This window comes from Trachurus japonicus, chromosome 11, assembly GCF_045865225.1.
Source record: "Trachurus japonicus isolate A0001 chromosome 11, Traja_1.0".
Taxonomy (NCBI): domain Eukaryota; kingdom Metazoa; phylum Chordata; class Actinopteri; order Carangiformes; family Carangidae; genus Trachurus; species Trachurus japonicus.
The window spans coordinates 9859707-9886043 of record NC_140917.1 but is presented as its reverse complement, the minus strand read 5'-3'; the positions used below and the strand labels follow the sequence as shown (position 1 = coordinate 9886043).

General features: G+C 41.0%; 1 protein-coding gene across 5 annotated transcripts in view; it reads right to left on the bottom strand.

Annotated features, from left to right (window-relative positions):
- col14a1b (collagen, type XIV, alpha 1b) overlaps positions 1–26337 on the bottom strand; it is a 188057-nt gene that overhangs the window by 64673 nt on the left and 97047 nt on the right. For all 5 annotated transcript variants that reach the window (XM_085790906.1, XM_085790907.1, XM_085790909.1 and 2 more), the window contains 12 exons: positions 25464–25613; positions 21775–21849; positions 18165–18304; positions 15573–15696; positions 12440–12583; positions 11727–11891; positions 11555–11593; positions 10351–10489; positions 9903–10045; positions 8863–8972; positions 2274–2432; positions 127–204 (listed from right to left, as the gene is read on the bottom strand). In XM_085790906.1, the coding sequence (XP_085647032.1) occupies positions 127–204; positions 2274–2432; positions 8863–8972; positions 9903–10045; positions 10351–10489; positions 11555–11593; positions 11727–11891; positions 12440–12583; positions 15573–15696; positions 18165–18304; positions 21775–21849; positions 25464–25613 (1466 nt within the window). The remainder of the gene's footprint in view (positions 1–126; positions 205–2273; positions 2433–8862; positions 8973–9902; positions 10046–10350; positions 10490–11554; positions 11594–11726; positions 11892–12439; positions 12584–15572; positions 15697–18164; positions 18305–21774; positions 21850–25463; positions 25614–26337) is intronic.

Genomic DNA, 26337 nt, shown 5'->3' with positions numbered 1-26337 from the left:
AAGTTACTACTGAAGATAAAACACTCTCCAGAAGTAAAAAATAAAACATCATGTATTCCATGTACAGACAGCGAGGTAAACTGGAGTAGGGGGAGAGGTTGAGAGAAGTGTAAACTTTGACCTCACCAGACCAGGAAGTTCGCAGCACTTGTCTCTGTTGGCCCATGAAGTGCTGCAGACGATGTCAAACATCTGGAGCTGGAACTGTGGAGGAGGACGAAGCACACAACACATGTCAGTGACGCAAACCAACTGAACTTCTAAGAACGTTGACGATCCACAAACTTTATAATGAAAATAGAAATACGACAAATACAGAACTGATTAAATAAAACAACAGATAATTTCCATTTGTCTGATTGTAAACTCCTCCTTCTCTGTATTTTAAAATATGATTATGTCTTTACTCACGCAGGAATGGTGTTGTAGAAAAAATGAACTTTTTATTCACTTTTCTGATAAACAAAATCACAACTGACTAAAACCTCTCAATGTCACAATGTTAAAATCTGAAATTATGACTGATTGAGTAAAGTGAAAGTTACTACTGATGACTGTGGTGGAGAGAAAACAGCTGCGGCCTGTCTGAGACAAATGTGATGGGAATCGACAGGAGGCGTTTTCATCAGAATACTATGAGGAGAATTTGAAGTGATGAATTTATTTCAAATGCCAGGATTAAACTCACTAATGATCTGCAACTGCTACAAATCACTGAATGTCCTGAGGTATTTTAGAGCTCCGCAAATAAGGCTTTAATCATAATCCTGTCTCGTGGCAAAAAAAGAGAGGTTATCTTAGGTTAATAGCTTTCCTTTGAATCTCTTTTCAAAGGTCTCTGTTTTCAGTCGGCTAATTAGCCGTGGTGAATTCTGAGGTACAAAATTAGAGTATTAGTCAGTACCACCCTGTGATTCATGGGGTTTAGAAAAGAGTGGGCGATTTTAAACCTTATTTTGGTTTGTGGAAATTATTCCAGAATCGTTCAGCTGCTTCTGGAGGGAAAAACACAAAAACTGTTCCTCCATCAAGAAGCTGGATTTATTCCTCCGTCCTTTTATTATTTTCTGGCTCAAGTTACTTCTTGTACAGTGAGGTTACTCGTTCATGTGTGTTCAAAGTGTACAGTCAATAGCGCAGAGTAAAACGATCGCATAAGCAGAGAGGTGACGACCTCTTGAAGTCAGGCCTCTGCCTTCAGGTCTGCAGTTTGTTCCCCTCTGACTCGGCTGCTTGTGTTTGACATGACTGTGGCCGGTGGAGGAAATTTTAAAAAACAAAAAAAAGAAGAAAAAAAGGAGATACTGCTTCAGAGGAAACAGCTTTAAGACTATCAGTGTGACTGAACCAATCAGAAGAGAGAAGACCTGGCTGTTTTATCTGGGGGATGACAATCAGATGCTCCAATTTCACAAGATTTGTTACAAAATGTTCATGAAATTTAAGTCATGACATCGCTGACACTTTCTACAGAAATCCAGTCTGACAAATTAAAGAGTAGAGTCACAATGGGTCAGCTACACCAGCTCACAGAGCTTTATTCCTTTAGGGGACTTCAAATTGCTTGTAGGAAGGCTGATGAGACAGTCTTTGCACTTTGTAGTTTGCACTAACTACTTTAATGTTTGTGTTCTGTGTTGTGTCTCCTGTATGTTCAGTTAGTCTGTTACTTTGTGTTTTGCTGCTGCCTACCCGGAACAGGTCTCTCTTGTAACTGAGATTAATAAAGAATAAAAAAATAAATAAAAAGAGACCACTGTTAAATCTTTACTGGACTATTGAGGAGACTGTGTTGTGAATAGATTTTAAAGGATGAGTGAGTGTGACATCTTTTGTTCATGTTTATCGTTATTTAAAGTAAAATGAAAAAGGAAATAACAGGACAGAAAACATGTGAGTCAAGTAAAATAAAATAAGCTGTAATCTTTGCAGGTTGACTCATGATGATGTGATAACCTCCCACTCACTGATTGGCTTCTATAAATGTCACAACATGATGAAAATCAGCGGCAGAAACATTGGTAACTGATCACAGTGATTATTCACTACTTTGATTTTCGTTTCTTCACATTTAAATTTGTCTCCTACAGTTTGTGTCTCCTTGAGGTGTTGCATTCAAGGACCAACATCAACAACTAGACAGTGGGCGTTCACAGCTTCCTGTAAATGTGTGACCTGGTTCTTTTAGTGAATGTGTGTATATGCGGGGTGTGTGTGTGTGTTTGTGTGTGTGTGTGTGTGTGTGTGTGTGTGTGTGTTCATGCTCTCATCACCGGTGCAGAGTTGTCCTTGTTCCCTCTGGATCGAACCATCCGGCCCAGAACCTCCACTCCGTCCGTGGTGATGTTTCCTGCTGCGTTGATGGTTTTCTCGGCCGCCATCTTACAGTCGATCACCACTTTGGCGCTCGTCTTGCTGATCGCTATGTGAAGCTGCACGAGAGAAAGAGAAAGAAAAAAAAACACCCGACATGGTCACTCAGTCACTTATACTGACTTGTTTTGACTTGTCTCAAACACACAGCTTGGTTTATGAATCCAAATAAGACATTTAGCTGCTGCTTTGGTTCTTACTAAACCTAAGAAACAGAAACATCTCTCAGGTCTTTGCTGTGGCTCCAGTCACATGTATAACTACAAGTCACCAAACAGTCTGGGCCTTACATTAAAACTAAACAGTCAACTACTCAGTGGTGGAAGCGGCTCCCATCAGAAACAGAACACTGCTCTTTTCTCCTCCGCCTTCATTTTATCATATTCATTGATGAGATGTGTTTTCAGACTGTTCTTTTCCTGTTTTCTTTTTGCACTTTAAAAGTACAGAGTCACCATCACAGTCCTGCTCAGTCACAGGTTCTGTCTCAGTTGCTTGTTGTTGTGACGTAGAGCTGCCTACACGAGCAGAGTTTTTTTTCTTTTTCTTTTTTAATTGCCTGCTTATTCGGCTGCGTTGGACTAGGACAACTTTTTTCTCAGCAATCACGGATCAACACTGATCCGTTGCACCACTACTGGCTCTCCCTCACAATCATCCACGTCCCCACTGTGGACACACTCACCTAGAATAAAGTTAATATAAGTTTACAAAGGCCGTGCATTCAGCTATAGAAGACAATTTAAATCAATAAGGATGACAGATTAGTTTCATTTGGCACATCAGCTGTTGCTTCAAGCAGCTCTACTCTTGTTCTGCCAAAATCACTTGATCAGCGACTAGTCAACATCAAGCTCAAAATGTCATTGTGGAGCAGTAAAGTCGATTAGTCTGTGCAACCCCTACAGTATCACTTTTACTTCTATTTTCATGCTTCTTTTATTTATTATCAACCTTCTACCTTGCCTTGTTTTTCTGTTAGGTAATAAACCACCTCAGTTGATGCAGGCTACAACATGAGCTACTCTCTCTGCTGTATCACTCATTTCTGTGCATGAACAGGCAGTGACCTGCATTAACTTAGCACTGTGCAACTATAATATAAATCCTTTCTAGTGTTTGAAGCAACACACTCCTATCAGTATTAAACTTAACTGAAGAAAAAACTTTCATTTCAACTTAGGAGACAATTACATCTCTAAAGCTAAGACATGACAAACTAGTGATGCTCTCTCATCCATAATTACAAGTGATTACAGTATAAATTATAAAATCCATTAAACTGTTTCAAGCACAGATGAAACACATTATCTTAAAAAAAAAGAAGAAAAAAAAAAACTTTTTTCCTGCCAGGTCATTTGGCAGCTCGTCGTTTTATAACCTGTACAGACTAATGCAGAGGAGGAGGATCAGTGTTTGTAGGTTTGCATCTCTCCTGTGCAGTGGGAGAACAGCGCCCTCTCCCTGTGAGCTGCTGTAACGTCACAATCCCTCCACTAGAGTCAGCTGGAGTCTGACAGTCCACTTCACCACTTCACCGTGTTCATTTATTTATCAATATGTTGTAAATGTGTCAGAGCGGCTCAGGAGACTCTGTCATCATATAAAGACACATTAAACACACACACTGTCACATGTTTTCTGTTAAGTTTAAGTTTCCAGCGGTTACTTGATGGTTAAAGTTAACATGATGACAGTGTGAATTTGATGAACCAGTAAATTATCTTTCACCACAAACACATGTTTTTTAAACACACACACACACACACACACACACACATAACAGTGGAGCAGTAGGTCCAGCTGCTCATGAGTATGGGGCGGATGTGTGTGTGTCTGTGTGTGTGAGAGGATTTATGAGTATGTCATTGGTGGCTGTGATGAAAAGCCTTGTGATTGTGCCGCAAACCAATTTCCTCACAGGGACAAATAAAGTGTCAGTCACATAAAAGTCACAACTAGAAGTGTTGAGGAAACTTCTCGTCACAGGGAAACTGTGCAGCTGATAAGAGCAACACACAAACGCCCTGCCCGTGTGTGTGTGTGTGTGTGTGGCGCTCTGCACCGGCTTCTTCAGGAAACATATAAAATCTGATTATCCGGCCATTATCACATTTCAAAGCAGTGTGAGCTGTTTAAAGCCGGCGCCTTCAGAGTATTATGACAGAGTTACATTTATAGCTCCACAACCTGCACTAAGGCTGGAACTGGGACGGAGCTGCAGAGGAGCAGCACGTGGAGCCGAGAGTAGGAAACCGTTTCCCCGAGCGACGCTGCCGCTTATAATTACATCTCATGACGGCCAGTCAGAGGTGTGGATGAGAAGTTGCTGAGTAGCTCCTCGACACCACTGACCTTCTGCTGTGACTAAAACATACACACACACACTGAGCCCTTAACTTTATGAACATGTGAACATGAGTTAAAAGTTCTTTTCTTGTTCATTTGCTTTCTATTCTCCACAGAAGGAGCAATAAAGATCATCCACAGTACTATACACAGATATATAATGAAAAAAAATATATGTAATAATAATTTTAAAAGCTTAAAAATAACCTGCTACTGTCATCATTCAGGTAAGGAATGATGAAATTACTATATTCAAGTGTTTTCAATTTCTTTTCTTTTCTTTACTTTGTGCTTTTCATTGTTAGATGTTTAAGTTTTTTCTGTCTAACTGCTTTGTTTTTTCATTTTTGTTTGATTTTTCCTTATTGTTTCTTCTTGTTTTAGTGTTTTATGGTTTGCTCTTATTTATTGTTTCTAATTGCTTTTAAAAACAATGAAACGACTATTCTACTGCCTGTTTTATTTATTTTATTGCCTTTAATTGTTTTATGTCACTATGTACACCACTTTGTTTTCAACTAGGTTGTTTTAAAGTGCTATATAAATAAAGTTGAGCTGAGTTGAGAATTTTTAACTATTCTGTCTTACAGTATCTGTCATTCCTTGTTCTTTAAGTATCCTATTTGAAATGAACACTTCAATCAAAACACTGTAAATAAAGATGGTTTCTCTAAAAGTCTTACAGTCGTGATGAAGTAGAGAATGAGCTGTTGCTGCTCCAGACTGAGTCTCTAGGGGCCGACGACGCTGCTGGAGCCAGACTCAAGTGGCCATTCAAAGATATTTTTCTCTGAGGTTGTTGTTTAGCCTTGTTTTTAAAGTTATTGAATTATTCTCTCGTCTGAGCAGCTGCTGTTTTTACAGACAAGAGAAAGAGGCCAAGCAGTCTGAACTGTTTTTTTTCTCTGTGTGTGTCTGTGCTTCTCCATTGTGTTAAATGTCCTCTCTCTATACAAAACAATTACATTTCACAACAGAGCCAGTTAAATTGTGTAAATGCCGTTTGTTTGTCCAGGCAAAGAAAGAAATAATACACAAGAAGCTCAAAAGAAAACAAACCATAAGTCTGCTCTGTAATTCTGTTTGTACATTTCTAAATTTAACAGTGACACATAAACACAGTTACACACTGTCAGACGCTACTCACATGTTTGTATTGTCTGTGAAACCACAGGAGAAAAGTTTCCGTGTCGCTTCGTGACCTTTGTTGTTTCGATTGGAGGAAATAAAAGCAGCTATTTATTCTTAGGTGTGTGTGTGTCTGTCTCTGTGTATGTGTGTGTGTTCATTTTGAGGAGCAGAAATGACTTTCTCTGTTTACTGCCTGGCATCCACAGATGATTACAGCCTCCAAAATTACACAGTTTTGCAAACAGCAGGATCCTGACTGCTAATACCCTCGGCAGCACCCGGCGGTAATGGGATTCATTTGCATGGCGGTAATCAGAGCGTCGGAGAAGACGTCGCGGCTTTGTTCGACAGTTTGATGTCGTCGGTTCATGTTCTGCTGCGTTTTGGAAATAAAACGTTAAGTTTAATCTTCACGCGGACTGAACGTAAACTGAAATGAGTTCACATGAGCGCCGTAGTAGATTCTGATTGGCTAGAGGAGGAGGAGGAGGAGGGGTTTCTACTACCGGTTGTAGAAGTCAATAAAGTTTTACTCTGAAATTGATGATCGTAATGAAAACCCAAGGCTTATTTCTCCGTAAACAACACACACTTTCTGGTGGTGGTGGTCGTCGTGGTGATAGTGAAGGGCCGAGGACACAGCTGCTGCATTCAGGGGCCGGACTTTTTGTGATGAGTCTTTTATCATCTGCAGTGTGGATTGATTGTACGAACAAATATGAAACAAAGATGTAGTATATCAATTAAAGGAGTTGATCAATGGAATAATCTAAAATTAGAAATCAAACACACTTAACAGATTCAAAAACGTATTTAAAAATAATATTATTTAATAAATATACAACTGAATTATCATTAACTGCTGTATGTAGAATATGCAGGTTTTTTGTTCTGTAAAAAATTTAAAAATGAGTGAACGGGAAATGTTAATTTAAGAAGGGTAGACAAAATAAGCTGATGCTTCAGCTTTTTCGGTCAACGTGCATTGTATTGCTTAGTTGTGTTTTGTTTTGTTTTGTTTTATATCTATACTTTTATATTTGTCTATTGTACTGTACTTGTTTTTTACAAGACCGAAATAAACACACTCAACTAAATTGTGTGTTTACCCTGTTGAATTTTCCCCGCTGCTGTGAAACATGTTGTAAATGTCAGGGTTGAATTTTTTCATGTGGACCAACTCACTCACTCAGCGAGTAGACAAACTTCACGTTTGGGCAGTAAATTAAACTCACAGACTCACAACAGGAGCCGGAGTGGCTTCGTATCCTATTACATGTTGTGGGAGAGCCTGGCAATCCAGTGTGGAAACCATCACTTATCAGAGATTAACTGGTATTAAAGCTAAAAAACAAATGGATTTATCTTTGAAAAACAGAAGAGAGTGGTTGTTTTTATGTTAATAACAGGAATCACAAACAATCTAACTCTGGAAATCTGCAGTTAAAGTGACTTTCTGATTCTAGGGTCTAAACTAAAAACATTTGAAACTCAAATTTGAAAAACTCAACTTCTCTAACTTTTTAAATTCAACATTTTGGCAAACTGGCCCATTGCCATAATCCCTATAGCGTTAGTTTCGTTACCTTTATTTGTCAGTGCTCAGAGCTACGCTACGGAGGCTAATGGAATTTCTTGGTTTCCCTCATCAAACTCATCAAATACACAATCCAACAACTCCACAACGCTCTGGTGGACAAGTTGTGACCTGCACATTCACCACGCTATGAGATAATAACAGAACGTTACCAGATGGAGTTGTTTTAAAGGTAAATTCATGCGAAACCGCTGATACAAGTTCCTGTCGTGGACAGTTTTTAAGCAAACAGTCTCTGCATTTGCCTTGCACCGACAATTAAAAGTAACAAACCTACTTATGGCAATGGGCCAATTTGCCAAAATTGGCCCATACAACACAATGACCCATACAAAACTGTAGTAGATGTACATGTGTTGAATTTCCAAATATAAAATGTATGGACAATCAGTATATCACGGCTATTAGAAATTAGAATAATAACACATCTTGACATATAAAAACTCATTCATCCAATATAACATCCAAGTTCTACTGTAGGTATTCATATAGTATACTCTAAACTTGTGTCGTCATATATGTCTATATACTGTATGTGGTGATATTATATTTCTTTATAGGCCACATACTATGTGACATCATCACTTGATACAGGCACCTACAGTATACAGTATGTGATATATCACAGTTTTGTTTGGGTAATGAAACAAATATTACAGTGGTCGACAGTGCAGGAGTTGGTCCTGTAGGACTGTAAAATACACTATGTAGTGGTGCACACACACACACACACACACACACAGACAGTGTAAAGAGAACAAAAGGTGAAAAGGTAAGCAGCATAAGCTCTGCTGACAGCGAGCAGAGAGAAGTGACTGCAGATCAGTCAGCGAGTCCCAGAGCAGCGACGCTCTGACACCAACATGAGACGACTGAGAGCAGGTTCAGGCTCAGGGCACGACACAGATACAGTCGGCCTGTCACGACTAACACACACACACACACACACACACACACACTGCCTCACTGCTCAGCCGGGGTTTAGATAAGAGGAGAGCGAACACAGTGGAGGGAGGAGGAGGAGACAGTGAGGACAGGAGGACAACTGAACAAATAACTGATCCAATCCAACCAAAGCTGCTCAACACAAACACATGTAGGTTATTTGATTTGCCATTAAAATAACAGCGAGCGACGTCATGATGTCTGTCAGCCACTGAGACTGGTTTAGATCAGCTGAGTTTAGTCTCCATTCAGAAACAGAAGCGATGACACAGATGTTTACTATCAGCACGGAGCGGGTTTGAGTGCATCAGTCACCAGGTAACAGTCACCGATGTGTCATTACAGTGACTGTACAAGAACAACACCTGCCACTGAGGAAACTCCACAGAGATAGAAATCTGTCAGTGACTGTGACAGACGATCAATCATTCAGACGGACAGACAGACAGACAGGAAGTGGCTCTGACCTTATGGAAGTTGCCGTAGAAGAGTTTCTTGATTTCTGGCCCTTCGAACGTCACCGTCTGGAACTCTCCTTTGTAGTCGTTGTTGAAGAACGTCAGCGTTTTCCCTCCGTCTGCAGGAAGCAAACAAAGAAGATGACGGACGGCGGCAGAGAGATCCTGATGTCAGGATGGAGATACGCTACCAGTCAAAAGTTTGGACACACCTTCTAATTCAATGATTTTTCTTTATTTTTTATCACTTGTAGATTCAAACTGAAGTCATCAAAACGATGAAGGAACACATATGGAGCTATGTAGTAAACAAAAAAGTGTTAAAGCAAAAGGTGGCTACTATATTCTGCTTTGTTTGATGACAGCTTTTTGCACATTTTTGATTCTCTGATCAGCTTCATTAGTCATTTTCAACAGCCTTGAACGAGTTCCCAGAGCTGCTGAGTGTGTGCCGACTGTTTTGCCTTCACTGTGTGGTCCAACTCATCCAGGACCAGCTCAGTTGGGTTTACTATATAACTCCATATGTGTTCCTTCATAGTTTTGATGTCTTACTGTAAGTATGAATCTACAATCAATCAATCAATCAATCAATCAAGTATATAGCCCTTTAAATTAGCCCAATGGGTGACCAAAGTGTTTTACAATAAGATAACAACCAACTGTAAAAACAACAATAAAAACACAAAATAAACACGGCGCAACAGAGCTTTACAATAAAATAACAAATAATTTAAAAATCAATAGCAAAAGATATTCCAGAAACAACAGCAATAAAAACACAGAATAAACATGGCACTACAGTCTTAAGTGCTAAAACCGATTTTAAAAAGGACGTTTTTGAGTTTTGATATAAATAGACCAACTGTAGATCAATGTATATTACATGTATCTACAAGGTAGAAAGTAATAAAAATAAAGAAAAACCCTTTGACTGGTAGTGTATCAGATGACAGATCCTTAATTCATGATGGAGATGTGTGAAAAAGGAATAAAACAGAAATAAAGCAGAACAAAGATGGATGGATATCTTCTTATTCCTGACTCACTGTCCAGGATGACTCCCACCAGCGGCTCGTTGTTCTTGTTGAGGATCTCCCAGAGTGCAAAGGGCTCCTCGGGCGTGTTGGGCAGCAGCCTGAACAGCAGGGTGATGGTGTAGTCGGAGGGAAGCCCCTCGGGGTGGATGTACCTGTGAGGCGGGATGGAGACATCAGACCGGGGTAAACACTGTGAATGAAGCCTTCCTGCTGCTGAACTGTTGCATTGTGGGTCTCTGGCTGCAGACAGCTGCAGATATCACAGCGTGTCGTCTCTCTCCACCACTCCACCTGTGTGTGAAGCCCCTTTCATCTAACTTTGAAAAACACAACACGCTGTCTGTTGTGTGAGATCAGTGCCGTGTGTCTGTATTGTAGCAAACATACGATCAACAAAAGCACTTTTTATTTTGTTTATCGGACAGGAGACAGGTGGGAGTGTGTGTGAGCCGTGTACCTGGTGGGTTGCGCCAGCAGAGCGTCATTGTGCAAGTGGAAACAGGGGAAGGTGTTGAAGGTGCCAGGTACCATGGAAACGCCAGACAGGCTGCCGTAGCGATTCTCCACCAGGCCGAACAGCTCCATCATATGGAAACCTGACAACAGGACGGAGGAACGTCATGTAACATCTGTATCAGCTGCAGGTGCAACAGGTGAATTAATAACTACTGATGCTGTTCTGTTTTCTGTTTGAGTGCATGGACGAGACACTCAGTAGAGTTTTGTGTGCTGCAGTGCCCCCTAATGGCCGCACCACAGCAGTAGCACATCTGACTCTCTCTGTTGCTTTTTGTCCATATTTGTTTGATCCATCTTTCTTTACTACTTGTATAAAACAGCTGGAGGACATTTATAAAAATGACTTTACTGATAATGGCACAGCTGTGATCTGTGAGATAACATTTCTTTTCCCTGTGATGAAATGTTCAGATTCAGATCAATGTTTTAAATATCTGTTTTTTCCTTTTTCTTTTTTTTTTCTTTTTTATTATACTGTAAGCCTTTATTTAACCGGGTCGCTACCGTTGAGATACAATGACCTGTTTTCCAAGGGAAGCCTGGCCAAGACAGCAGCATAGGAAAGTTGCAACAATTAAGAACACACAGAAACTCACACAACAACACAAATAAAATACATGCAAGATAAAAGCAACAGGACTAAGACTCTGGATTTACATTAAAACAAGAACAAGTGTGATATGATATGTCTCTCACACGGGTTTTCAAAGTTGCAAGGTTGATGAGCTCCTTTAACTTTAAAGTTTTCTGCAGCGCACTTGAAGCAGTGCTTACCAAATTCAGAATGAACTTTGTGCACATTTAATAAGTAAATTAAATCTTTATTCACGTAAGATAAATAATACAGAACAAAAAAACAAAGGAAACTATGTTTTAAAAAGTAAATTCCTTCATCATTCAGTCCACAGTTTCCATTTCCATGTTGCCAGCTTGAGTTTTGTTTATGGATTATTCAAGATACTGCACTCTGCACTCTGTTGCACAGTGTGTCTGTCCTTGTGTATTTTAATGTATTTTGTGTATTTTAAATGTATTCTGGGCTGCTGTGACACTGAAATTTCCCTACCTATCTATACACACCATATCTATAGTTCATTCTTCATCTATACGTTGTGTGTAACTCTATATATCAAGACTCTTACCTGGCGTTGTGCTGCCGCTCATTGGTATAGAAGGACAAGCTGGGGAGGAAAACAAAGTGTATTAGATGAAGACGACACGTGGAGGTTTGAGAACTACTCAACTACGTTCAATAGTGTGAGTAAGAAACTTTTCATCTGATAAACTTGTATGACAGCAGGACGTGTTGCTCACTGGCGGTGGCGGCTTCGCAGACGAAGGTGACCAGCTTCTCCTCGATCTTCTTGAAGGCGTCCAGGTCGTCCACGAAGAAGACGTGTCTGTCGCTGGGTTTGCTGGCGATGCTCACCAGCTCGCCGTAGTCGGCGTCAGCGAAGCCGATGGCGAACACGATGTAGCCTTCACAGGGAGACGGAGAGGAGAAAAGCTTTGTTCTTAATACGACAACAGGCCAGGAGGAGGAAGACGACTTGTAAATGTCTTCTCTAAACATGAGGCTGTGACTCTACAGGCCAAAAACCATGTGGAGGTTTTGTTCAGGATCACATAACAGCAGTTTACATCAAATTTAACAACTGGTAGCTGTGCTGTAAACTGAACATACACTGTAAAATACACTGAAAAACATGCATCATTGAACTAATCGTATCGATTCTCAAAAACAGACACGTAGGCTATTGTTTAAATGTACATTTGTGTAGCATTTGATGCATTTTCTGTACTATTTGAATTCATCTTATTATATTATATATATTTCATGATAAGAAATGGACCCAGTGGTGTCAAACATCTGTGTCAGCACACCTACAGTAAAGTACAGTGTTGGTGATATAGAATGAAAGAAAAAAACAGGTCATGAATGTAAATTAAATGTTTCTTTTTCCTTCTTATTAAAATAAAATGACTGATGGATCAAAGCGATCAGACCGCAGAACCACCATCCTCACCTTCCATCTGCATCTCCTTGGAGATCTTGTTGACGTCGTCCTGCGACCGGCCGTCGGTGAGGACCACCAGGACGTTGGGGATTCCTCTCCTGACTCCTCCCTCCGTTGTGAAGATGTTGTCCTTCACATGCTGGATGGCTCGACCTGATTGGACAGAAACAGCCGACCGATTCAGACCAAAATCTAAACGTTGACTATTTTTCTAACTGTTTTAATATTCAGTCATTTTTAATCATTAATGATATTTACAGAGATTTGAGATGGAGCAGCAGCAGCGAACACACACACACACACACACACACACACACACACACACACACACAGTGGTGGAGCTGGGTGGTGCAGAGAAAATATCTCCCAGAAGACTTTGTTTTTCTCTTTTATGTTGATTTCACCTCCCACTAGACAAACTTACAGTAAATCTACTTTCTGCTGCAGTGGCATGTTCATGTGAAATATTTCTGGGAGAAAATTTCACCTGTAAAACATTTATTAGACAACAGAATTTATGACACGTGTGTGTGTGAAAACGAAGGCATGATAATTTATGAAGACCTCCCACATGCTCCAGTTGCTCTGGGGCTTTTAATTTGGTGCCAGTTTAAATTGCAGCATCTGAATTTCAGGCGGCTGAGTCCTTTGTAGTCGGTTAAAGACCTTTAAGCTGCTGCTCGGTTTTGCTCCACTGGAAGAAGAAGACGTGTCGAGTTCATCCTCCGTCTGAAACCGACTGTTTGCTTTGTGGAACCTCGGATGAGTCACGGCCGCCGAGGCTCATCGCACCAACTAAGACCTTATTAGCAGCCTCGTACAGATTCATACAAATCGGCCGTTAGATCCGTTAGAGTGGGAGAAAAGGTTTCGTTAAGAATTGTGATGTGAGGATAATTGGCGCACAGCGAGCTAATGTGCACGGAGATCAGAGGGAGCTGCGTCACGGCAACGCAGCAGGGAACGACCAGCTCCACATCTAAGACCAGAGCTCAGGTCGCTGAGGAACTGGTTTAATCTGCACTACCAGTCACAAGTTTGGACACTGTGTTTTTCTTTATTTAAAATCACTTTCTACATTGCAGATTTAAAGTGAAGACATCAAAACTATAAAGGAACGCATTATGCAATTATGTTAGTGTTAAACAAAGCCGAATATGTTTTATATTTTAGATTCTTTGAAGCCAGTAGCCAAGTGGCATCTTTTGCTTTGCACACTCTTTGACCTTCTGTCATCAGCTTCATTAGTCGTTTTCCAACAGTCGTGAAGGAGTTCCCAGAGGTGCTGCTTTGCCTTCAGCATCTCAGCTGGGTTTAGGTCGGGTGACAGATAACACTTGGGTTTTAATTAACACTGAACTCCATATGTGTTCCTTCATAGTTGGTTGGTGTCTCCAGTATGAATCCACAGTGTAGAAAGTGATAAAAAATAAAGAGAAAATATTGAATGAGACGGTGTGTCCAAACTTTTGACTGGTTGTGTACTGTATGTTTGGGATGGTGTGAGTAACATCTGACTTCTACTCAATGCTGCAAAGAGAATAATCTAGAACACTTAGAAATATTGTTTATAACCTACTGGTCTACCATGTTTAAAATGTTGTCAGAAGCATAGACTATTGATCTTCAACCCAACGCAGCTATGGCCATATTTATAGAAGACATGCAACATTAAGGAAAAGTTATAAAAACATAATTGCTTTTAATATTATTACATTGGAAATCAAAACATCCACCCAAAGTGTCTTTGTGGTTTAGTGACCTGACACAATTCATACAATTAGAGAAGATAAAATATACTCTCAGGGGGTTTAGGGACAAATTATTTTCTGTCTGGGATCTGGTGTTGAAGCATTGAGGTAAACTTGATACTGTGCCCACTTAACGACCACTTAGCAGCCATCTTGCATTTGTATTTGGGATTATGATTAAATCCATGTGAACCTTGTCTTGTTTTGTGCACAGCTTTAGTGTTGGCGAACTCAGGTTTATGCTTTTTTTGTTATATACATACTGTATATATATATCTTTTTTTATTCCATTCAATTAATTATTATTTTCTGGATTGGTGTCCAACATGTTCTTGAGCAGCATTGTGATTCTTCTGTATGTGTATCTATATACCATATTGTTGATGCTCAATAAAAAGAAAAAGAAAAAAAAAGAAATATTGTTTATCATTATCAAATCATTATCAAATCATCATCAATCATCGTGACCAATCTCCAGTTGTTTAGGGTTTGGGTAGTTTGTACATATCATTACTATACTATACTATACAAAAAACAACTAATTGAAATGCAGCCTGGACTGTGTTTCTTGCTGTTAGATTTCCATCGATGGCAACAGAAATTGGAAGTAGATCCAGTGATCGAACCGGCTCCACTGGGAACACCGGGAACCAGGTTGTTAATTGCGTTGTGCAGAAATGAAGTGATCGAGTGCGCTTTAAGTCCCCAAACTGCTGCTTCCTGATAGGAAGGAGGATTAGTGTTTTACAGTGTGACATTAGCAGTGGGAGAGTTTTTTCCCCGGCAGTGACGCTGTTACAAATCTGTCTAGTGCAGCCTCGTCCCTGCAGGAGAAACTGGCTGCGCTGCTTTGTAAACACTGATTAATGAGTACACACCTCTCGCTGCTTCCCCACAGACTCTCTCTCATTACACACACACGCACACAATCACACAGACACACACGAGAAACATAAGCTTCTGCGCACTTGTATCAGCTTGTGAATGCAAACATACACACAAGCTCATATAAAGGTGTTTTGCATGAATGTAATTCTGAGACGCAGTGCAAATGTTGAGCATGCACTCACATATATCGACACACGTGCACACACACACACACACACAGACACAGACACACACATATAAACACAGATTTAATTTGCTGTTTGCAGTCGCCTGCTGCTCAATAAGTATTGATAATGTCATTAGTCGGTGTGAGTGAGTGTGTGTGTGCACATGTTAGCCTGTTGATTCGTCTCACACAAGTGTCGGTGTTGGATTGAGAAAGAGTGTGTCCTGTGGGATCACACACACACACACACACACACACTTACTTTTCCTCATTGTGTTGCATCAGCAGTCGCTCCGCTGCTGTGTGTGTGTGTGTGTGTGTGTGTGTGTCCACTCACCCGTCTTTGTGTTTCCTCCCTTGTAGGAGATCTTGTTGATGGCGTCCAGCAGCCGCTCTTTGTCGCTGTACGAGTTCAGCTTGAACTCGGTCCGGGCGTCGTCGCTGAACTGCACCATGGCAACCTGTCGCACAGACACACAATACAATTTCAGAAAATATCTTTATTAAAGGGATACTTCACCCAAAATCGATAATTCACCAATTTTCTATTCACCATCATGCCAAGGAAGGGTTTGGAGAACTTTCACAGTCATTAAAACGCTTTTGGAGTTCCAGGGGGGGTCCGTATTTGGATGTTTCATAGTGTGTGTTTTGGACGATTCAAAAGTGAACTCTATCCGCCGCCATTATATGAAAATCCATTCCCAGCCAGACCCCCCCTGGATCTCCAAAAGCGTTTTGATGACTCTTAAAGTTCTCCAAACCCTTCATTTGCAGGTCAGTGAGTAGAAAATTGGTGCATTATCGATTTTGGGTGAAGTATCCCTTTAACTGGATTCATTTGCTGCAAAAAGCACAAGCAAACAAACACGTGCTGGAATGAAAGCAAAAATAATTTTGCTGTTGGACTGAATTTGCAGCACGTTCCTATTTGCGTGCCTTTTCTTAAGCTGCGGTGTGTTGAGCTCTCAGGGCCACCGTACATTTCAGCAGCTGCGAGGGTGAAGGTGTGGGTGGGCGTGGTCAGAGCACACAAAACATCCATTTAATATTTCGGCGCAGTTGCTTTTTACATTTTTTTTTTACCCAAATTGTTGTTTGGTTGAACGTCTGAAACGGCGGCTCAGAGTGTTTTTCCGTAACGCTGTTCTTTGTTCGCAGCAATCAAACTGGCGAGTCAACATTAATCACTTTCTATGATTAAGAGGATTTGGTGTTGTTTCTCTCTGAGCTGGATTTTATTCCCGGTGTTGAGGCTGAACGGAGTTTGAATCAGTGCAGAGAGAGCGAGAGAGAGGAAAGCTGTGCGCTACACAGAATCAAAATGAGTTGTTTCAGCGGTGAACTGGGCAGCGGCCACCGGGGAGACCACACAGGAATATTCTCTATTTGTACAAAACAAAAACCCATGAATGAAAGAGGCTTAGTGGAGCTTATTTTAAGAAAGCTGCTGGAGAAAGTAGAACGAGGAACTCAACACAGAGCTGAAGAGGGAACGCCATGGAAACGCTGATCAGACCTGAATGCTGTTGGTTTAACGTAGTTAACAGTGGTGGTTTGACCTGGGAAGAAGCTTTTTTATGTCAAACTGACACCGAATGTCCACGTCTGGTTTACGACTTGTTTGATCAAAAATAGACGTTAAGACGCTAGACTCCAAATGTCTGTATGTCTGTTTCTTACTCTTTTGTCCTTTCATGCATTGTATTGCACTTTTGCTCATTTATTTTACATTGTTTATGAACCTTTTATTTATTTATTTTCTTTTTCATTCCGTCTTTCTTTCTTTTCACCATTAATTTAATCAATGTTTTGCCTCTACCACATGTTTGGAGTTACTGTCTGAATATCCACAAGTTTCCGAACGTCACATCTATGGTCAAAACTGGCTTCCGGTTTGCCGGTTTGGTGGAATTTTATGTTTACGTTTCCATGGTTTTCAGGCGTTGTCATAGTTGCGGTAAACGCATGGATCTATTAACGCTGGCTTTTAACACAGATGTCAATTTGTGTGATATCCACTGTTAAAAGCTGCTGTGATGATCCATGCGTTTTACAGATTTTCATTGGGGGAAAAAAAAAAAAAAATCCATGCATTTACCGCGGCTACTGAAACCATGGAAACGTAAACATAACATTCCAAAACCGGCAAAACAGGCTACGTTTTTGACGTTCGGAAAAAGGTGGATACACAGGAAGCATTGAATCGCTGATTGAATGAATCTGTATCTGTATCTACAATGCTTTTCTATTTGTGGCTGATGGTTGTCTGTGTGTATTGTGTATTGTGCCATCAGTCATCACCATTGTGAAGACTAATGAAGTAGTGGCCTTCCACAGTTTTATCCTGTGGCTCTTGATGAGGATGTTGACTATTGTCAGCATCGTCAACATTGTGTGGAAATTGCTGTTGTTCATTACCTCCGCTTCTGTTGTCTGAATGTTGTTGAAAAACGCTATACCAAATTACTGTATTATCTATATCTATATCTTTGTCTTTATTTATATAGTTGATACTTCATAATAAACTTGTGCTTTGCGGACTCAATAAATACAACTGCAATTCTGGATTGCACTTTGGATCAGACCAATTAAAATCAGTAGAATATTCTTGAGGCACAAAGCACAGTCGGTAGAGAACTGCTGCTGCTGCTTCTCTCTTTTACCTGCCACTGCAGCTTTTTTCTAAGCACTTGAAAGAAAATAAACTCTCAGATTGTTCATTTTTATTCTGAAGTATTTCTGCACCGTGCAAACCTGTCGATTACCTGTCAATCTAACAGTGGGGTGTGAGAACAACATGAGTTTAGAGTTAACAGACGTCAAAGCGTTTCCCTGAACCACACACAGATCACTGCTTCACACAGCGGAGGTAAAGTAAAACACAAGAGTTCAGGACGACATCCAGCTCTGATTTAGGTTACTGTACCTGCGTGCCGTCTGGGCCGATCCTGTCCAGAGCTCCGGTGGTGCTGTACAGGAAGCGGATGATCTTCAGGAAGTTGTCATCACCGATACTCCACGAACCGTCCACCAGGAAGACCAGGTCGGCCTTGGCTGCCTTACAGACTGAAAACACAGAGAGAGAAAGGGAGGATGGGAAGAAAAAACAAAAAAAAACAGGGAAAGCTGTGAGTTTTTTATTTTCTTAATTATCTTAATCTCCATCTCCCATCAGACGATGTTGATGTTGACGAGGCTGAGAGGATGGAAGGAGGATAAAGAGCAGACGGATGGCGATGAAAGACGGCAGTGGGGTAAGACGGTCAAGGACGTGGGTGACGCACAAGACGGGGGGAGACAAAAGCGTCTCATCTGGTTTTATCTCATGGACGAGAAAACATGAATGTTAATATTTTTTGCTTGATCAGTGAACGGCGATTCAGCTTTCAGATTCTCCACTGAAGGTTTCCTAATAAACAGTTTTCTGTCATAAACCGAACCCCAACATCTGATTTAATATCTTTTGTGTTCAGATTTTACTTTAATTATAACAGAGGGAACTTATGAGAGCGACAGAAAGGATGAGTGAAGACATGAAGGACAAATACTGTGTCCATTTTTATGTAAGAATGAAACTGAGGTTCTTCGAGTCTTAATATTGAATAAGCCACACACGTTTATCTTGAATTATTTAGAAGTGAAGAGTTTTTTATGTCTGTTGTTGTGATTCTTTTTCTCTCTCTGTTGTTTGTGGGAAGATGATTCGACTTATTTTATAACTTTGTTTCATTTATGGAGTAATCGCCAATCAAAACAACAAACTATGTCTTGATTTTGATGGATGACGAGCGGAGAATCAAAGAAAATCAGCTTTTAAGTGAAGTAAAGCTTTGATTGATTAGACCTGAAGAGGTCTCGACTTGTAAACGATTGAAACTGTGTTAAACTCATTAAATGCAAAACACAGAGTTGCCTCCGCTGCTCTTCACCAGTCTGTCCAATCACTTCCCTTTCTCCTCTCATAACATCACAGCTCCGGGTCAGCTGGCGCCGCATTGATCAGCCGACAGCTTTGATTCCGTCATCTGCTCTTTGTTTACTGCAAACATTTACTTAATGAATCGCACGCAATGAAGAAACAAACTGATTTTCTTTCACAATAAAAGCCTGCGATTGGCGTTAATCAAGTTTTCTGAGAGGAGAAGCTGTGGTACAAATTTATTTTGAGATTTCAGTTCGTCCAACTGTGAGACGGAGGGAGAGAGAGAGGAGGCACAGGTTGTGGATTAATTCAATTTATAAGACAAGAAAAAGGACCCCAGTTTAAATCCCAGTTCAGAAACAGGTTGTTGATACATGAGCCCAATAAATACACTTCACCAAAAGCTTCCAAAGCGTCAAAAACACTTGAGGGTGCGCTTCAGACAAGACAGCTCACAAAACGGCAAATATTTTCAGCTGCTATGGTCGCTCGTCACGTGACTGATGTCAAAGTTCGATCGTGCTGGTCATTGAGGGGCCGAAATACAAAAAAAAAAGGAAAAAAAGCAGCCGAAGGCCATCTCTATTCTGACAGGTTGCCGCCGAACCGCGTCATAGCTAATTACCCTAAAGTTAACCAGGGCTCAACTTCTCGTCTGGTGACGCTTTGGTTGCTCAGTGTCGCCGGGCTCTCATTGAAAATCAATTGACTTCCGGCGTTTTGACGCTTTGGAAGCTTTTGCTGTGAATGCACAGTTAAATATGTCACCATGACGAGGCGAAAAAGTGAAAAGTTATGATTGTAACCATTGGTGTGTTGTGGACTTCAGAGTAAAAGCATATGGACCTCTGATTTAGGTGTAATAAAGGTATATAATGTAGCTTGAGTGATAAAAGGCTCCTTCTCTGAACAACTAACTATTCAAATATTATTTTTCAATAACCTGTTGATTAGACGAAGACACAGAACCGGCTCAGACTGGTCTCTGTCCTTCATCTGAGTCTCACAGATAGAAAAGAGCGACACACTGTGAAAATGAAAGTGTTGGTTTTGTGTTGACAGATGTGTGAGGGATGTGAATTACGTGTCAGTGTTGATTTATGTCACACGGACATTTTAATCTTAGGTTGAAAACTTTTCCTTGTAATTAAGTTATAATTGGAAATGAAAACTATCATAAATGTATCCACCATATACGCAGACTTCTGAGTCTGAGTCTCCTGTTCATAAGTCAGAAATCAGTGTGTGTCACTGTGTGGGAGTTGAACAGTTAAAGCTGATTTTCTCTGTGCGTACAATGCCAGTGTAATGACACTAAACTATAATCCTCACACGAGCAGCACACACCTCAAACTCCTGACTTTGACAAGTTACACGTCTCCTTCTGATTTATATGAAATGAAACGTGGGCGAACGCGGAGCTAAACTTATCGTCTGACTCCATGACAAAGTGCAGCCGTTCCATCGCTCACGGGGAAAAATGTAGTTCCTGTAAACTAAAACTAAATTACTCAGAACAGAACATATATTTATATAAACATTTCTTAAATGAAACATTAGTTTGTTTTCTTAAGACGACAGTGTCATCATGATACACTGAGATCTCCTGATTATCATACGTAAACTGAGATATTCAGATATTTTCTTCTTTTTTAATTTTTTTTATCTATTTTATTTATTTATTTAAACCTTTATTTAAACTCGGAAATATACTGAGGAGCAACCTCATTTGCAATATAGCCGAGACAAATATATAGACAAAAAATACCAAAAAGTGAAGTGACAAAGAGAATTGAAAACAGAGAAGTCTAGTTAAAAACAGGAGCAGTTGGAGGTAAAATAAGATGCAGTTATGGATTTAAATTGTCCTAATGATAAAAGCGTGGTAAGTTTCAGATGGTTTTGCAGATTGTTTTTGTTCTTTTAATTATCCATCTGCTAAATTTCATCCATCATCTGATAATTATACTATCTTACAATGCTCCAGCCTTAACGAATAAACTCTCATGTCATTTACAGTCCTAAAATACTCTCAACACATAAAGCAGTAAATTAAAAGATCAAATATTGATCTTTAATTGAACATTAACTACATCTTCATCAGTTTAGCAAAGTCTCTGTGATTGTGATGGAAAGACATTCAATTTACTGTATTAATTCTAAATATATCACAATTTTACATACTGTAGGGATGTAAAGTCCTGCATCAAAAAGATAAATCTATCTATTTCATGCACGTCGTCAGGTATTTTAATTTATGAGCGCAACTTATGCAAAAGTAATTACATTTCTCGAGATGATCATTGGATTAATTAAAATTTCCTTGTGGAGCTGCTCAGCAACGTCCTGCAGCAGCTGAGTGAATTTTCTTTGGGACTTTGATTCATCACTTCATTGGTGAAATGAGCCAAAACGGGAGGAGAAGTTACGTCATGTTCAGGTGTCAGCTCAGGTGATGCAACCCTGATGAAAGCGCTCTCCACCGCCCCGATGTGACGGACAGCTCCGACTCCTCCACACCGTCAGGAGTCATGAACTTGTTTTTAATCCAAAACAGAGAGACGGTCATTATCTAAAAACCGATCCACACACACGGCTCTGAACCGGCTCTTACCTTCTTTGGCGGCAGGGATCGTGGGTAGCGGGGTGGTGGTGGGGGGCTTGGTCGGCGCCGGCGTCGGGATCGGTTCTGAGAGAATAAACCAGACACACACAGACACATTCACAAGGGCGTGAAAACCTGCAATCATGACCACATTAATCGTAAAAAAAGAAGATCAACCGCCCCCTAAATTAAAACCCCGGCTCCAGAGTCCAAATTAAAAAGCAGAGGACGGAGTGAGGAGAGACCCCGGCCTCAAACGCACCACAGTCACATGGTCGACGTACAGAATGTGTAAAATAACTACGTTGAGCTCTGTGATTTCAGCTCCTGTGTAATTTTAGTGGATTGATCACAGTCAAACTTAAACCTTCTCTGCTTTCAACTCCCTCCATTTAGTCTAGATAAACCAGCTGCTAATCCCCCCCACCACCCCGACCCCCTCTTCCCCAGATGTGGTTTATTCATTCAGAGCTGTTTAGGCAGTAAATCAGCTACCTGAGGCTGTGAATTACTTGTGATGGCAGGTAGGGAGCGTTCAGCGGCGGCCGCCTGCAGCGATGGGGAGAGTCATTTGGAGAAAAAGACTCTGGCTTTCATTTGCATCAAAACAAAGCAATAAATCATGGTGGAGACTCTGCAGAGCCACAGTTCAGAGGGGGGGGGCAGCTACAAGCAAACAACTACCTGCTCTAGGGAGGGCGCACTCTGTCTCTATTCCCTCCTTCATTCCTTCCTTCCTTTCTTTCATCGCTGTGATTACTTCTTTGTCTTGTTTTCACCAGAAACTCTCACTTCTCGTCTTCCACTGTCTTCACTTCCATCTGTCCTCTTCCTGTCCCTTTGAACTTTTCCTCCTCATTTTATTACATTGTGGAAATCAACTTGCAGAGGCTCTAAATTTTTTTTGCTCCTGATAGCTCATCCATCTCAGGGAAACGTGACGCCAAACAGTAACACAGCAACAACAAACTAACAAACTTACGACGCTGCCATTCGTTTGGCTGAATGCTGGGAGCTCGTTTACGTCTGTAATTTTCACAGCCGACTGTTGTGCACTGGATCAAAAAGCTGCTTGATGAGAAAACACTCAAATCTTTCAAACTTTTTCTCTGAAAACATTTGATAGGTGCTAAAAAAAAGGCAAAAACTGGGATCAGCTCCCTAAAGTGACACCTGCTGACCAGTAGGAGCTCATTTTAATTCATTAATTTAGCAGAAAATGTTTTATTTCACGACATATAAGCACAGGGTTTTATCTACACTCCTCGCTAAACAAGTTAACAACAAAACTGATCAGATTAATATTGAAACTGATCAGTGTTCAATGAAAAACAGACTAGAATTATGATTGTATGTAAATTTCAGGAAATATGTTCACACCCTCTCCTCTGTTGAATCACTGCCATGTCTGCGTCACAGTGACCTTTGACCTCTGATCACCAAACTCTCATCAGTTTGTCCTTGAGTCCAGTGACTGAGTGTTTGTGAATAAATTCCCTCCCGGTGTGACTGAGCTCTCACCTTCATGAGAACGATCCTGACGCGTCGACGAACGTACAGACGGCAGAAAAAAACTAAACGCCTCCGGCTGTGACTCCGGCTGCGGCGGCACAACAACAGATATCTGATTAATTCTGATTGAAGACATTCAGTCGCTCATATGGAGCTGATCTGAGACCAACTCCGACCTCGCTGCCAGCCGGTGTGAGGTAAAAAGACTGATTATAATCCCATAGTTATTTATGAATAGAAACTGCACTGTATAGACGTGACAAAAAGAGCAGAGACAGCAGCAGCAGCACCGTCACCAGTTCACGTCTGTTTTCACTCTAATGAGGTTTAAGAAACTCGTCGAAGCTGCTGAGTAAAATGTTAAAGGGATAGTTCAACATTTTGGCAAATTCCCATAATCCCTATAGTTTTAGGAGTAGGTTTGTTACCTTTATTTGTCGGTGCAAGCTATTTTTAGAACGGCGGAGCAGAGCCGCAAGCTGCTCAGAGCTACGGAGGTTCATGGGATTTCTTGGTTTCCCTAATCAAAGGAGGAGACAGAGTTGTTTTTAAGGCAAATGCAGAGACTGCTTACTGGAAAACTGCCCCCAACGGGAACGCGCATCAGCAGGTTTTCAGCAAGCAGTCTCTGCATTTACCTCTAAAACAACTCCGTCTCACAACGTTCTGTTATTATCTCATAGCGTGGTGAATGTGCAGGTCACAACTTGTCCACCAGAGCGTTTTGGAGTTGTTGGATTGTGTATTTGATGAGTTTGATTAGGGAAACCAAGAAATCCCATGAGCCTCTGTAGTGTAGCTCTGAGCAGCTCGCGGCTCTGCTCTGCCGTTCTAAAAATAGCTTGCACCGACAATTTAAGGTAACAAACCTACTGCTAAAACTATAGGGATTATGGGAATTTGCCAAAATGTTGGACTATCCCTTTAAGTGACGGGAAAATAGCTAAAATGACTAAAGGTGTATTCAGACATGTGGCTGGTCTGCTTTGTTTCGATTCAGGAGCTAAAATGATGCAATTTTTGCATTTTTCTTTTGGGTAATTTGCGTTCACAAGGTAACAGTCCCAAGCAAAAGTTGTGCGAACCAACTGTTCTCTCATTGGTCAAATCTTACCCAGAAGGAGGAGGAGGAGGTTATCTGGGAAAAACACGGAATAGAGATCTCAATGGACCTGAAAATTAAAACCCAACCAGGTCTGAACCGATCTGACTCATCTGTGTACGTTTTCGGCCAATGCTGTGTCGACATCTGCCCAAACAAACCGATCTTCAGGGTTAAACGCTCCCTGTTTTAGAACAGCTGCTCCTAATGAGCCAGTTCTGAATACGCCTCAAGATCAGTTTGTTAAAGGGGAAAATTCATGTTTTTACGCTGGAGGATTACACTGCAAGTTGAAAAGGGAAGGAGAAAAAAAAAAAGAAAGAGCCCACCCTGCCTGGCAGCCCCGTCCCCCTCTCCCCCTCCCTGTGCTGCACACTGTGGGTCTTGATGAGTGTGTGGTTGGGGGCTGCCGGTGCAGAACAAACGGCTCATTCTGAACGATGAGGAGCTCCCGTCGCTCCCGTGAGGATAAAAAGATGTTACATGTTGAAAATGACGCCACCGTCCTCTCAGCCTGCGCCAGCTCGCTGACAGCTGGCAGCCGTTTGTGTACCAGTGTGTGTGTTTGTTACTGTCACACGTGTATGGGTGCGTTTGGCGCATTGTATGGAGGAGGCACAGTAAAACACTTCTAGATGTGTCAGTGGTTTGTGTGTGAGTGAGACAACTGTAATGTGTGTACACGGTGTTCAGCTGTACGTCAGCTCTGAAGTGTGAGTTGTTTAGATTCACATTATCCTGAAAGTCCCACAGCGGACGCTCTATTTCCACTTCTCTCACTGAGGCCTGGATGAATCAGATACGAAGAAGAGGATCCACCACAGATGAGTGACAGATCTTATCTCGTCTCAGACTGTTGAACCGGCACCGGTCACAGCAGCTGCTCAGGGAAACGTCTAATTTCTCACAAAACAACTAAAGACTAAAACAACTTAAGACAAAGAGAAACATGTGTCACTTTACGTCGACCACATTAGTTATTCTTCCTATTCATCTTCATTGGTTTTCTTCATTTTTCCACCGGGGGTTCAGTTCTTTAATGTACCGTATGTGTTTGGATAGATTCCTGTGTGTGTGGACTTACGTGTCTTCTCGGTGTGTGTGACAGCAGGTCCCTCGGTGCCGTCCTGCAGCTGCGCGTACACACTGATCTTGTACTGAGTGTTGGGCTTCAGGTTGTTGAAACAGTGTCTGTTGGCTCCTCCGCCCAGCTTGGTCTCCTGCTTCTGACCGTCTGCACACAAAACACAAACACAGACATCAGCTCTGCGTCAGTGTCCACTTTATAATAATTACACACTATTAAACATCAGTTAAGCATCATCAAATACTTAATTCTTCCTTCACTGATAGTTGTATTATCACAGTTATATGTCTAAATCCCTGTATGTATAAGTGCAGCATAAATGTTCATCTAAATATTTGACCATGTACTTTGCACTTGGGTTTTTAACTGATATAATAACTTGATGTATGAATGCTGAATCTGAATGCTGAAAATATGAAAGTACAATCATTAAACACATTAACGATGAGCTTATTAATACAGAGGTAAACATGTATCACTGTGTTTATAAATGACATACAAATTAGCATCAAAGTAGGAAGAGAAATGGTAATTGATTTTTCACTGTACTGATTTTGTCTCAACACTTTCAGATTCATTTTACTTCACAACAGACAATTTAGCAAATGTAAAAACACTAATTTAAAAAGCTTTGATGAGTACGGTGGCCCCCTTTGACCAAACTCCATGGGCAGAAGGTGTAGGAAGCCACCGCTGGACAGATGTGCTCCTGTTCATTATTCGCTAAACGTGTCATTTTGTCTCTGAGCCGACACACACACTCCCGAGTCGATACGACGACCTCCTTCTTCAACAGATGGCCTGATGGAGGAGGCTGTTGTTCATGACTCTGTAGTTTCTCCTGCAGCACGACTGACCGCTCTTCATCAGC